The following is a 15,310-nucleotide window of genomic DNA, read 5'->3' on the forward strand; positions in this document are numbered from 1 at the left end:
TTCTCTCTCCCTTGACTTCTCCCCTGCCTTCCTTCCCAAGCCCAGTGGTCTGAGTCCTAATTGAGAATTCATAAAGAAGTATCTAGGACCAATCCTTCAGGCTCCAATCCGAACCTCTTATTCAAGATAAGCAGGTACAGCGTATAGCTTAGAGCTGCTGACGTGGGGACTGGGCTGGCATCGGGGCAGGAACTGGGAGCCCTGCTCTGTGCAGTTGACTTACAGTGGTCAACTTATCTTCTTGTCTTCGATAGTCAGTGATGTTCCTCCTGGGTTGTCCTGGTTATTTTCTTGTCAACTTGACACAAATTAGAGTCATCTGGGAAGAGGAATCTCAACTGAAAAAAGATGCCTCCATCAGAGTAGCCTGTCGGTGAGTCTATACAGTAGTTTCTTGATTAATGATGGATGTGGGAGGTTCCACCCCATTGTGGGTGGTGCCACCCCTAGACAGGTGGTCCTGCATGTCACAAGAAGGCAGGATGAGCAAGTCATGAGGAGCAAGCCAGTAAACAGCATTCTGTGGTGATATTTTATATGTGCTCTAATAAATAAAGCTTGCCTGGAGATCAGAGAAAGAAGCCAGCCACTATATTAAACATAGAGGCTTTCAGTCTGAGGATTCATGGAAACAGGATCAGCTGAGGAGTTGGTGAGGTGAGGTTGGCTGTGGCTTGTTCTGCTTCTCTGATCTTTCAGGTTTTTATCCTACTATCTGGCTCTGGGTTTATTATTATTATTATTATTAATTATTATCATTATTTAATAATAATTCATGATACAGCATTCCGCCATGGTGTTTGCTTCAGTTCCTGCCTCCAGATTCCTGCCTTGAGTTTCTGTCCTGACTTCCTTTGATAATTGACTGTGATGTAGAACCATGAGCCAAAATGAACCCTCTCCTCACCAAGTTGATTCTGGTCATGGTGATGGCCAGCATTAGAAACCCTAACTAAGACAGTGGTGAACAGCAGATCTGAGTACTACTGACCCTTTGGAATGAGCCAGAACTTCCCTGTAGATGTCTTTTATTTTCCACTATCTGGGAACTGAGAAGCTCAGTGGTTTCAGCAAAGCACCATGAGAGAAGAAAGGTGGGAGAGGGAAGAAAAAGGAGAAAAGCCTGGAAGTCCTCCCCAAGGACCTGCGTGTGACATGGTCCTGCAGTGTGATGCAACTCTGCCCTAGATGGTGGCACTGCTCTGGGGACTGTGGAAATATGGAGACTGTGGCCTAGCCGGCAGAGTATTGGAGCTGTGGGAGGTCCCTTAAAGGTGACCCCAGCTTCTAATCCAGAGTGAGAACATGCCAGGCTGCATGTCCTGTGTCTTCCCAGCTGACATGCCCCCTTCCACAAGAGGTCACACCTGTAAGTCAAACCTCTCCTCTCTTAAGAAAGAAGCTAATACAAGGTTCTTCTGGTACTTTCTAGAACATTCCTCTTTTGACCCTTGTTCACTCTTCCTCAGATTCTCCACTCATGGGTCTGTGCTGCCTCCTCCTTAGTGAGCTGGGGCCACTTACCCCACCGGTCACCTGCCACCAGAGGCTTTTTCACTTCCCACAGAGCCAGTCACACTCTCCTGTTTTTAGATTTATATTAATTTGTCTATCCATTTACACACACACACACACACACACACACACACACACACACACACACACACATCCCAGAATGCACGCTGTGTGAAAACAGTCTCATTCCTGAACTGTTCTCCATCTGGGCATGGCACTGAACATTTCACACAAGCTATTCAGTCCCTGTTCACTATAAGATGGAGAAAAATGGCAACAAAAAGCAAGAGAGAAAATGCAAAGCCCCAGCAGGATATCTGGATGGGACATGTACTCAAGGAAGGGTTATGAGACAGATGATGGATGGATGGATGGATGGATGGATGGATGGATGGATGGATGGATGAATGGGTGGATGGATGGATGGATGGATGGATGGATGGATGGATGGATGGGTGGATGGATGAATGGGTGGATGGATGGATGGATGGATGGATAGATGGATGGATGGATGGATGGATGGGTGGATGGATGGATAGATAGATGGATGGGTGGGTGGATGGATGGAGGGATAGATGGATGGATGGATAGATGGATGGGTGGGTGGATGGATGGATGGATGGATGGATGGATGGATGGATGGATGAACAAAGGCAATCAGCAATGGCTGAGCCTCTACACAGCATGTGTTTCTGTATGGGGCATTGTGTTTTTTACTTCTTATTAATCCATCTTAGAAAGGAAGAGATCAGAGTGATTGAATATTTGCTTGAAGTCATGCAGCTATTTGGGGACCCTCAAAAAGAGCTGCAGAGTCTATGTCTTCCTATTCGCTGCCTGGGGTGCTCCTGGGTACCAGGTTCATCTCTTGACCCCTATGTTCAGTCATCACACCACACCTCACAGCTTCCCTGAGGCATGGGCCAGTTCCCTCCCATTCTGAGGAACTGTGAGGCTGATGGCGGGAACTGGAGACACAAGCAAAAAGACACTGGAGGTTCAACAGGGAAGAAGATGGATGGCCTCCCGCGTGTAGAGCAGAGTAAGATGGTCCAAATGCTCGAGCTGGACTCAGGTCCCCAAGGCCTGAAGCTCAGAAAACTACTCTACCCAGGCAGAGGAGAGGGTGAGTCTTGTTGCCAGGGTAACAGACATAGGAAGGTTCTTGTGTGTGTATCATCTGGGGTAGCAAACCTCTAAGGATGGAGAGGACCCCTCATACCACAGACTGGGGTGATGTCTGGGGTGCTCTGTGACCTCATACTAGTTACTAGTTCACTCCCCATCTGAGAAGTCTGGCCTCCACTTCATGCCACAACCTGTCCCCACCCCTCCAAGCATGACCACTCTGCCTCCTTTGAGATCCCTTCTCCTTTTTTATTATTTATTGGAAAAGTGACATCTCTCAATGAAAGTGAACATGGCTCCAGAATTTGGCTCAGAGGCCAAAGATCCCAGTGTCTCCAGCCATTCCACATCACTGTCATGAGCACAAATGGTCTGGGAAAGCCAGTGTCCACTCCTAGAACACATCAGTGGTAAAAGATTTTACAGATGCAAGCTTTTCCCTGAGAAGCTGATGGAGGAGGTGGAGGGCACACTACTAGAGGGTCACTTCCTGAGGGGAAGTGACTGCACCAATGTCTGCCAACTCACCTACAGTCTGACCACGGCTGAGCAGAGAACAGAGATTCTAGGAATGTGTGCGGGGGGGGGGGGGGAGGCAGGGGCGGGGGGAGTCGTTTTCAGATAAAGCTCTGGAGGAGAGCAGGTGGGCGCTTCACCTGCCCAGCATCTCTGTCTTGCTGTGGTTGGACATGAACTTCTTCACAGGTCAAGGTTATTGACCCCCGGGAACTTCCCCAAGGAAGGTGATAATTACATTCCCAATCTAGGTATGAAAGTGTGTGACTAGGGAGGTAGAGTGTTTGCCATGTGAGCAGAAGGACCTGAGTTGTGAGCTCCAATATCCATATGAGAAATGTCTGAGTGTGAGCTCCAGTACCCACATGAGGAATGACTGAGTGTGAGCTCCAGTCCACATGTGAGCAGAAGGACCTGAGTGTGAGCTCCAGTACCCATGTGAGAGAGAAATAGCTGAGTGTGAGCTCCAGTACCCATATGAGAAATGCCTGAGTGTGAACTTTAATATCCATGTGAGAAATGCCTGAGTGTGAGCTCCAGTACCCCTGTGAGGAATGCTGGCCATTATGGCACATGCTGGCAATCCCAGCACTAGGAGAGCAGAGACAGGCCGATCCCTGGGCGCACTGGCCAGCCAGCCGAGCCAGCGAGAGATTCAGTCTCCACAAACAAGGTGGGTGGCTCCTGAGGAATGAGGACAGTCAAAGTTGACCTCTGGCTTCTACATGCACACATGTGCCTATGCACCTGCACATACATGAACGCGCCGGCACACAGGCACACACACGCTGAGTGCAAAATACATAGAAAGGAGCCCTCCTAAAACAGGGTGCTGGGAAAGCTGGTGAGTGTGTGTGTGTGTGTGTGTGTGTGTGTGTGTGTGTGTGTGTGTGTGTGTTGATTGCACAGACAAGGTTTAGAAAACACACACACACACACACACACACACACACACACACACACACACACACACACAGAGTTACGTGTGTCCTCTCCCTCAGTGCCAGGGCTTCTCGGGTCTTGGCTCATCTCCAACCCTGATATCATCTAGTTCTTCCCACGGAGAAAATCACGGTCGACCCATAACCCCCTCTGCCTACCTCACCTCTCAGGCTTGAGCCCTAACTGCAGGAGCGAGAGCGCACGCCTTTAATCCCAGCACTTGCGGGGGCAGAGGCAGGGGGATCTCTGTGAGTTCAAAGGCCAGCCTGGTTCACATGGCAAGTTCTAAGCTAGCCAGGGCGGCGGCGTAAGAACACTTCTCAAACATAAAGTGTTTCTTTCGGGAGGAGAGGTTTGACAAAACTTCTCGGGTTCCGACTCTGTGCACAAAGCTAACTTGCAGCATGACTTGGAAGGTCCCTGAAGTCAGGGTCCTCAGAACAGAGAAGCTTTCTCCCCGGGGTCTGGTATTTGGCTGCTCCGACTGCACCAGCAAATGGGTCGGGGCTGGCAGACTCCCAGTGCTGCTCCTTAGGTGGGGACAGTGGCAGCAGGGCCACCAGGAGGGAGTCACATCTTCAGGCTGCTTAGCACAAGTCTATGCAAGAGGCTGCACCATGGAGGCTGCAATGGGGCAGCCATGCAGCAGGAATGGGTAGTCACGTGATGGACTGGAGTCCCTGAAGCATAAGTCAAAATAAGCTCACGTTTAAGTAGCCGGATCCGGGAGCTGCGTCACAGCAACAAGAAAGCCATGAATACAGGCCTAGCCCGGACAGGCTGTTTCTCCAGGACCCCTCACTGGTCTGGTCTCTTTGCAACTGCCTCACTCACGTCCAGCAAGCCAGGTCCCGGGCTTCATGGTGACGAGGACAGCGTCTCTCTTCTCTCAGTCCAAACCCACCCAGCTATGCTTGCAACCCTTAGAGGTTTTTGTGTGCCCCAGCGGGTACAGCCTGAGACCTCGAGGGACAACAGAACTCTGCCGAGCACAGCCCCACCTCTGACCCAGTCATCGCCGCCGGTCACCTTTCTGTGTCACTATCGCTGGATGCCACCTCTTCCAGCGCTGCCTGCAGGTCCGCGATGCGCCGGATGGACGTCTCCAGGTCTGTCTGCAATGTCTGCCTCACAGCGGCCAGCTCCTCCACATACTTCTCCTGCAGACATAGACCACAGAACCCATTGGCCTTGAGTGAGAACGCCACCCCCACTCCAGAGTTCCGAGTGTGAGGGGACTTCCCGAGCAGAGTCTACGCCTCATTAACACAGTCTTCCCAGGCTCTCGCTGCAAATGGGGAAAATGTGAGGCCCTGGAGTCCCGGCAGATACAAAACATTCTACATAGGAGGGAAAAGACTCTAGAGGACCCTCCTGGCATGTCCCAGGCATGCAAAGCTAGGTCATCTATGTAGGGTACTGCTCTTTGTGTACGTGTGAGCCCAGAGTCATACTTGGATTTATACCACCGCCTCATTGAGAGCTCAGCCATCTTAAATGGATCAGTAAATGAGCCAATTAAGATGGGCCAGAGGCTCCTGGGAAAAAAAGCTGAGCATGAAAGATGGACCTGGTGTAAAAGGTTTGGGGCAGCACAGTGCAGGGCTCTGCCACCTGGGCATCCATCTTCCCGTTCTCAGTGGTGCTCCAGGCCATGCCTGCCTGTGTGCTGCAACATCCCCCACCATGATGGTCATGGAGCAACCCCCCTGAACTGTAAGCCAGCACCCAGTTAAGTGCTTCCGTTTATAAGACTTGCTGTGGTCATGGTGTTCACAGCCAGAGACCAGTAACAAAGACACTCTCCAAAGTGGGATTTCCCTGTGGTGCCCCTGCAGAGCGGCAAACCTGGCTGGCATTTACGGGGCACTTTCTGTGGCCAGCACTAGTCAACTGGTCAAAGCCTCCCTCACTGTTTGAGGGCCTAGCAGGTGAGTCATGATCGTCAACCCCACTTCAGAGCTGAGTGACTGAGACCTTCCAGAGCAAGGACTTAGCGCAGCTGCTAGAACTCAAGCTCCTGCCTCCCTTTGTGGTAGTCCTTCACTGAGCTCAGTTTTGTCCTGACTCTTTGGAAAATCTCTGGTGTCCATGGAGCATCTATTTTTCAGTTTATCCTTTAATATCAAGCTTGTTGATGGAAGGTGAGTTGGCCCCTGGGGGCTTTAGGTTAAGTCTGGAGAGAGAGAGTGGGCTACCATGCCTTGGAGTATGCGGTAACATGTGAGGGCTGGATGCTGTTATATCCTACAGTGCACCAGACACCCCAAGTTAGAGAATCATCCAGCTACATCCAGAATCTCTCTTCTGGAAATTAATTCCACAGGGGATAGATCAGAAGGCAAAGCAGGGCCTTGAACACGAGCTTGCTCGGGGCAAGTGTGGCCAACGAAATGAGAAACTGAAAGCCAGAAGCTGTACCCAGCACTGGGATGGTTAGGGAGATCACAGTACATCGCTTTGATGTCATCAGATGGACATTAATAGAAATAAGTGTTGTGGTGACGTAGAAGGTATCCGTGAACACCACGGAGCAAACACAAGGACTGAAAGGACTGTCACCTGGAGTCTACAGCAACTACACACACCACACACATACACACACACACACCACATACATACCACACCCCACATACACCACACACACACACCACATACATACCACACACACACATACACACACCACATACATACCACACCCCACATACACCACACACACACACCACATACACACACACACACACACACACACACACACACACACACACCACATACATACCACACCCCACATACACCACACACACACACACACACATACACACACACCCCACATACATACCACACCCCACATACACACACCACATACACACACACACACACCACATACATACCACACCCCACATACACCACATACACACACACACACATACACACACACCCCACATACATACCACACCCCACATACACCACATACACACACACACACACACACACACACACACACACACCACACACACCACACATACATACACACACACACCACATACACACACACACACCACATACATACCACACCCCACATACACCACACACACACACCACATACACACACCGCATACATACCACACCCCACATACACACCCACCCACCAATACACCATACACACACAGACCACATACACACACACACCACGTACACACACACACACACACACACACCAATACACCACACACACACCACATACACACACATACACATACACACACACACACACATACACACACCCCACATACACACACACACCAATACACCATACACACACAGACCAAATACACATACACACCACATACACACACACATACACATACACACAGACCACATACATACCACACCCCACATACACACACACACCAATACACCACACACACACACACACACACACCACATACATACCACACTCCACATACACATCAATACACCACACACACATACAAACACCACATACACACTACCATATATACCACACATACACGCCACCATATACACCACAAACACACACCTCATACACACCATACTCTACATACACACCACCATATATAACACATACACACACACACACACACACACACACAACATCACAAGACTGGGGGGCGCTTGGAGTCTCAGGGATGTTATCGGTGTGGTGGGGTCCTGGGAGATTTTTTTTAAAGCTTCTCTGATCATCTGAAGTTTCCTTTTTGGTCCACTATTCAAGGAAACACACATGGCTAACAATGGAGGCATGTGCGAGGTGTAGATGGAAGGGCCAGATCTGAGGGCAATTCCCAGACCCTCCACCATCTCCAACAACCCTGTGACCACAGACAGCTTTGCAGGTCTCTCTGAAGAGACTGAGGACAGTGACATCACTAGGGGCAGCAGAACAGGACCTGAACCCAATCCATGGGGCCGCGCACCCCAGGAACCCAGCAAGGACCATAGCTGTTTTCATCACAGGAATGGGCTCCGTCGTATTCCTCTGTGGACCAGCCTCCCCATCCTCACCACGGGGAGCTGGACGGCATGAAGTCTTTCTGACTAGATTGAGCATTGCAGCAGGTATGGCCCAAAGCTGGGCCAGGCCTTCACAGAGCTGAACGGGGAGGAGCAATGTGGGCAGGGTCAGCTTACATTTCAGGTGGGGCTGCCAGTCACAGAATGCCCACCTCAGGACTGGCAAGCAAGGGACAATCTGGGGTCTAGCCTCAGACCACAGCCAGTGGTCAGACAAGAACATCGGGACAGGACTAGCAAGTGAGGGACAATCTGGGGTCTAGCCTCAGACCACAGCCAGTGGTCAAACAATGACTTCGGGACAGGACTAGCAAGGGAGGGACAATTCGAGGTCTAGCCTCAGACCACAGCCAGTGGTCAGACAATGACGTGGGGACAGCGTGGGAGGGGACTGTGAGCAAAAGGACACCAGCATGTCAGTTCAGCTACAACTAGAAAAATGGCTGGGGCGGAAGCTCGGAAGCTGCAGAGGCATGGCCGGGAAGCCAGCCCTTCCCAGGTTCAGGCAGCGGTGCTTCGGAACTGGCCTCCACCTCCAGGGACTGTGGCAGCTGCCTTTTTGGAGAAATCTGAGTTTCTGCCTACAGGCTTGGCTGATGCCTCCACACCTGGGCTGGACAGGCATGTGGGAATCACATGGAGCACAGTGAATACTGGTCACATGACCATTCTGCCTAAGGGCAAGGGTCCTGAAGATCAGAGCAGGGAAACATTGTCCACCGTGGAGCCGCTGTGAGGACGCTAAGCCAGGTGATCGTCTCAGGTGAGGCATCTCAGGGCCCGTGGGCAGACTCTGGAGCCTCCTCCAGCTTTGCGGCCACCATTCTTGCCCAGGTGAGGGTCATGCGGAGGTTTACAGTCCTAACCATCCCCCGAGAGTGGAGGAGCTGGACGGGGACGGATGCAGAGATGGGTGCTCTGTCACCAGGGAGTGGACTGGGCCAGAACTAAACAGGTGGGCAAGAGAATGGGACTTGAACTGAGATAAATCAGTCATTTCATGGCACTAGCTGTAGGCTCTGGAGACGGGTCAGCTTTACAGATATGAATCTCATCTGTGCGGCTCACATGCTGTGCACCCTTCAGCAAGTCACACGACTGCCCTGGCCTCCTATCATCTTATAAAAGTAAGGGCAGCAGGTAAAGAGTAAATGCGGGGGTGGGGGGAGGCTCGACCAACGGTGGCATTGCTAACATCAAATTCTCAGAAGAGGAAACTTAGAAGAGGCCACATTGTCCCCATGTCACATTCCAAGGTCAAAACCAGAATAAGGAGCTTGGAATGTGGAAGTCTGTGTCTAAAGCCATGGATGGACAGTCAGGATGTCAGGGGGAGGGGCTAACTAAATGGAGCAGGAAGACTGGAGGACTGGGTGGATATGCCCTGAGGAAGGTATGTGGTCCAAAGACTTAGGCATCTGTAGCCACCTCACCTCTACCACCCTGTGGGCAATAGACTCACAGCTCTTTCTTCAGCCCGAGAACCTGGGGAAGTCTGCTGATGACAGAGACCAAGACATTAGTCCCCAAACCGCAGAGCCCAGCAAGGGCAGACAAAATAAGGCTCCTCACCCCCCCCCATCAGAACCTGCAGAGATAAGACACACAGGAAAAGGGGGCCAGCTGGAGGCAGCTGGCTCAGGCTGGGGACCCTCAGCCTCCCAATGCCTTCCAGAGACAGATGCCCAGCCAGCATGATGATCACATCTGATCATGCTGAGACTTGGCTCGACTGCCCCTCGAGAGCACAGCTGTGTTCTGAGGCCTTGTGAGCTCAGGCTCCTCCGTTGTTCATGAGGAGCCTGAAGAAGCTCAGGAGTGTAAACCAAGTAGGACATCAGCCTGTTTAGGTACTTATGTGTATGCATGGCAGAAACCCCCACAGGAACCCACCTGATGCCCGGACAGATCTACAGCTGTGAGGCAGGGAAAGACACACTGACAGAAATGACTCCCGCACGCACTGGTGCACGCCACGAACCCCTCTACATCCAATCGTGCACCCACTTGTTCAGTGGACATTTACTGAGCACCTACTGTGTGCCAGCTGCCATGGAGCTAACACCGTCACAGAACCTGACCCAGCTGTACTGCTGACACCTGGAACATGGCAGGCAGAGACACGCTAAGGGTGGAGAGAGTCAGCGTTACTATGTGATTGGTCAGTGACAGAGGACAGGGCCTGATGTGCACACGTGGATGGACACACCTCATGTTTACCAAGATAAACGCCAGAAAGCATGTGCTCCTGGCCCCGCATCACTTGAAGGAGTCGGGAGCCCTTCAGACTTCCAGATCGCGGCTCTCCCAGGGGCACTCCAAGCACAGTCACTACGTGGGAAGCAGTTCAGATGATAATTAATGTTGGCAATTAAGATCGCCTCTGCTCATGGCATCCAATTAGAGGCTGATACCAATGCGGCTGTTCGCTGCTTGTCTCTTTACCCAGAGCACTCTGCTCTCCAGAGACCTTCTCCTGCCTGAGATGCTGGGGAGCTACCCCCTCAGGCTCCTTGCCCCTGAGGCAACCTCTCCAGGTTCAGTTAACCTGCACCAGGGTTTGCCTGAAAGAACAGACCTCACAACACCCTTGAAATTCATCCCTCTTGCTGTTTTCTGACACAATAAGGACAGACAGAAGCCTCCTGCTCAGTAGGACGTGGGCGTTCCTGTGCACGGGTTGATACACAGGTAGCTGTTGCCAGTGGCTTGCTTAGTCAATATAACAACACATCTGTCAACATCTGTGTCATCAGCAACTGGCAAATCTTTCTGACTTCAACTCTGTAGCCCAGGCTGGCCTTAAGCTTTCCATCCTCCTGCCTCAGCCTTTCTAGTACCCGGGGTTATAGCCCTCCATTCTCACACCCAGAGCCTGTTCCAATATAAAATCCAAACAGCTTTGAATGTCACACGGACAAGAGGATCTCAAAACCGCCCAGGAACATACCAAAAAAAAAAAAAAGGTGTGTTTTCATATTCATCGCACGTGCTTGAGACATACCTGAGCACGTGAAGGCTACAGCCGAGTTAGTTCATAAAGGAACGTGTTGATCTATAGCTCTTATTCTGACTGGTGTTCTGCCAAATGGTTGAAATATCTTATCTTGCTTAATAGTAATGAGATTCCTTAGATCCAAGCACCGTGGAAACAGAATATAATTGGAGAATGTTACGGTAAATTGCTGGCTGTGGCTATTCTCCCTGGCAGGAGCTATCAAAACATGCTTATGCTTTCTTTTTATGCTTTTCCAGATTCTCTACAGAGACTATGGATTCAGTGTATTATGAGAAACTTGGAAAATGGGCTTCATTTCTCTGGTCCACTGAAATTGAACCCTCCTCTACCTGCTCAAGAGAGAGAAAGAGCCAGCTATATCAGCAGGAAGAAGGACCAGGGAGCACGCACTCGCTGTTCCACGAGGTCGTTCCCTTAACTATCCTGAAAACTCTGTTTCATTCTATTTTTATGGTGCAATAATAGACACAGAGAGACTCATCAAAGACCTCATTTTAGTTCACTTTCCGTTGCTAGAATAGAACACCCGAGACTGGATCATTTATAGAGAGAAGACGTTTATTTTGGCTCATGGTTCTGCGAGTCCAAGGGCAGGGCACTAGCATGCGCTTGGCTTCTGCCAGAGGCCACATGCACCTGACAGAAAATAGAACAGCAGAAAGGGAATGAGGCATCGTCAATGAGGACAAGGTGGTGCCAGGGTCCCTTCTTGGCAAGCACTCTGGAGGCAACCATTTTGGTCCTCTGAGAGAAAGAACCCAGGTGTATGTGGGGTGTGGGTGTGTAAAACCTTAACACCCCCCACATAGACCAGAGCACCTCCCAAAGGTCTCACCACCTTTCAGCACTGTTATTTGGATACTTCAAAGACAAAATGTCAGTTGTTCTTTGCTGGGAACAATCAGATTCAAACCTTAGCAGATCCCAAAGACCCACAGATAGAAAGAGGCAGGGGGCCAGGTGTGGTGGTACGGGCCTTTGATCCTAGCACTCGGGAGACAGGCAGGTGGATCTCTGTAAATTCCAGGCTAGCCTGGTCTACATAGAATCTCTAGGACAGCCATGGCTACACAGAGAAATCCTGTCTCAGCAACAACAACAAGAAGAAAGTGGCAGAGAGATACACACCAAGACACATTTACAGGGCCAGCAAACATCTGACTGTTCCTCCTCACCGGGGGCAGGCATGCCTGAGGGGTCACTGCACAAACTTGAGCAACCAGAGGCCGACGTCTCTTCTCTTCACCACCCAACCAAGTGCCTCGGCCCCAGACTGGCCTGTGCTTTGCCTGTCAGTGACAACCAGAATGCCAGACCTTATCATGCCTTAAGTGATGGCAATCTGCCCAGAAGTGCCCCTGGGTCCTCAAGGAACCCAACGAGACATATGGTGTCTGTTAGGTTTTCAGTGTGAAGCGTCTCTCCTGTGCAGAGGGCTTGATCTTTGGCTGGTGGAGATGATTTGAGAAGCCCTAGAAACTTCAGGAGATGGGCTCGCTGGAGGAAGTTGGTTGCTGACAGGTGTCCCCAAGCACAATCTTTTTCCCTGTCTGTTTCCTGTCTCTCTTTCTGATTCCTGGTTGCCACCAGGTAAGAAACTTTGATCTGTCATGAACTCCTACCACCATGACACTCTGCCCATCACAGGGCTCATCCTGGACACTCTACAGGGTCTCACAGCAAGGAAAACATATTTAAATTCAAGGCCACACATGCTATAAACAGCAGAGAGCTTCCTCAGAGTCAGTACACGGAGCTGTGGTCCAGGGAGGCCAAAGATGTATCTGCAGCTGGCAGCTGAACTCAATAATGTGTAGGAATCTTCCGTGTAGTGGTAGTGATTTTGGAAACATGGAAGATTCAAGGCTGAAGGGGTCATGGAGAGAAGTGGAGGCTTGGCACTGTGTGCCAGGGTCAGAGTCCTTGAAGAGGCCATGAGAGGTCATTGACGGAGGTGCAGTCTCAGCTGGAATGGAGACTCCAGCATATTTGAGATGCCAGGCTCCGGTACAACCATCCAGGACAGAGGCAGGTATGGAGTGGAGCTGACCTGAACCCATGAAATAAGCTGTGTGTGCTGTAAATGGCGTGGCCGGAGAGGTCGGGGTTACCTAAGCCCTCTAGAGCCCAGAAGATCGTGAGTGAGTCCAAAATGTTTTACACAGAGTTATTTATGTTGTTGAAGTTTGGTTTTGCTTTGCTCTGCTCATGACTATGCCCTGGTTTTCCCCCCTCTTAGAATAAGGAAGTATGTAAGTTGTTTTATTTTTATTTTTATTTTTTATTTTACAGGAGCAGTGTGTTTGTGTGTCAAGTTGAGAAGTGGTCAATTGTCCTGGTTAGTTTGGGTCAACTTGGCACAAACTAGCATTACCTGAGGAGGGGGAACCTCAACTGAAGAACTGCCCCCATCTGACTAGGCTAGAGGCAAGTCTGTGGGCGCATTTTCTTGACTGCGAGTGATGCAGGAGGGCGCAGCCCAGTCTGCGCAGTGTCAGCCCTGAGCAGGTGGTTGTGAGTTGTATAAAAAAGCAGCTTGGGCCAGCCACAGAGAGCAAGCCAGAAAGCTGTATTTTCCCAATGGCCTCTCCATCAACCCACGCCTTGAGTTTTTGTCCTTACTTCCTTCAGTGACGGACTGTGCTTGGGGTGTGTAAAACAAAGAAACCACCTCCTCCCCAAGCTGCCTTGGTCACAGCATTTATCACAGCAACAGAAACGCAGACTAGGGTTGACCAGGGTGGAGTGGGGTGGACCAGGATGGGATGTTTCTATTTAACAAAAATCCGTGTATGATTAAGTCCATCTTTCCTTTAAAAAATAATGTTAACAATGGCGAGGGGGAAAAAAACGGAGGACTTGAGTGTTGTAATCAATTTATTACAAGTTTTAGTTTCCTGTATAAAATTGATGAGCTTCTCAGTAGCTTTTAAAGAGAATAATTAAGATAGAAACCATGAATAACAATAAATAATCTCTCTTTTCCCCTTAGCTGTTTGTCACAGTCACGGGAAGTCTGAGTGACAAGAGTCAGGGATGGCTCAGTCTGTAAGGCACTTGCAGCGCCAAGCCTGATGACCTCTGCTCAATCCCCAGAACCCACACAAGGACCCGGTGCAGGATCATAAACACTGGTAATCCTTACACCCCTCGGGGAAGAAAGGAGGTGGACAGGAGAAGGCCAGGAAGTCTTCAAGCCAGCTAGCCTGGCCTACGTCTCAAAACAAAGTTGAAGGCCAGGACCGACACCCTAAGTTGTCTTCTGACTTTCCACACATGTGCACACACATGAACTCGCACGCACAAACTCGAGAAGTCCCTCGTTAAGGACATTCAACATACGATCCTTTGGCTCCACGATGATGAAAACCACCGCACACTCGGTACAAACTGGGCTTGGAGTTTTGAACCTGGATCTTCCCCTGGCGCTCCATGCCAGCCTTCCTCACGGTGCAGGACGGCGCCGGACTCAGCTCCTGATTAGTCTCACCATCAGGAAGGCAGAGTGAGAGCCAGCCTACAAGCAACAGCCTTGACTCTGGACCACAGGAAACCTGCCTCTCTGTGGGGACTATGGCAGTGGATATCTGTCTTTCACCTCTGCTTCCTGGTGACAATGGCAGTTCTCGCTCTTTGACTAAAGCTTCTTGCAAGGGGGAAAAAAAAAAGAGGGAATATCAAGTGGTTCCTACCTTACCCCTCTGAACAGCAGTTCCTTCTGGTGAGGATGTGAGAACACAAAGGCCACAGGTACCATACAGACAGGACAACCTCATTTTCCAGAAATGAGTCAAAAAATATATTGCCTTTTGGCTGAAGGTGAAAGGATTTGAATGTTCACACTGAGAGAGTCTGATAAATCAGAGAAATAGAAACGGCCCTGTGTCATTCAGTCCCAGGAATCTAATACAGGGAACTGAATCAGTGAATTGGATGGGGGAATCGGTTTCCCTCGTGGCGGGAAAGTTGAAGCCAGAAGAGGCCGGCTTAATCCAGATGCTACTTTACATGGTCAAAGCCCTTTGCAGATGTGACAAGGATCCCCAGGTGGGGTCATTAGTCAAATTGACTCTGCAGGATTCTTGGAGAAAGCAGGCAAGAGGGTCTATAGGGGACAATTGTCACCATATTGGGGAC

The 15,310-nt window shown here is 50.3% G+C and overlaps 1 protein-coding gene across 1 annotated transcript in view; it reads right to left on the reverse strand.

The window, feature by feature from the left end:
- Positions 1-15,310, reverse strand: part of Myo18b (myosin XVIIIB) — a 218,096-nt gene that overhangs the window by 38,884 nt on the left and 163,902 nt on the right. The window contains exon 40 of the mRNA XM_052754991.1: positions 5,131-5,261. Coding sequence (XP_052610951.1) covers positions 5,131-5,261 — 131 coding nt within the window. The remainder of the gene's footprint in view (positions 1-5,130; positions 5,262-15,310) is intronic.

Source organism: Peromyscus californicus, unplaced genomic scaffold (genome assembly GCF_007827085.1).
Source record: "Peromyscus californicus insignis strain IS unplaced genomic scaffold, ASM782708v3 Scaffold_2__1_contigs__length_46816999, whole genome shotgun sequence".
In the NCBI taxonomy this organism is placed as follows: domain Eukaryota; kingdom Metazoa; phylum Chordata; class Mammalia; order Rodentia; family Cricetidae; genus Peromyscus; species Peromyscus californicus.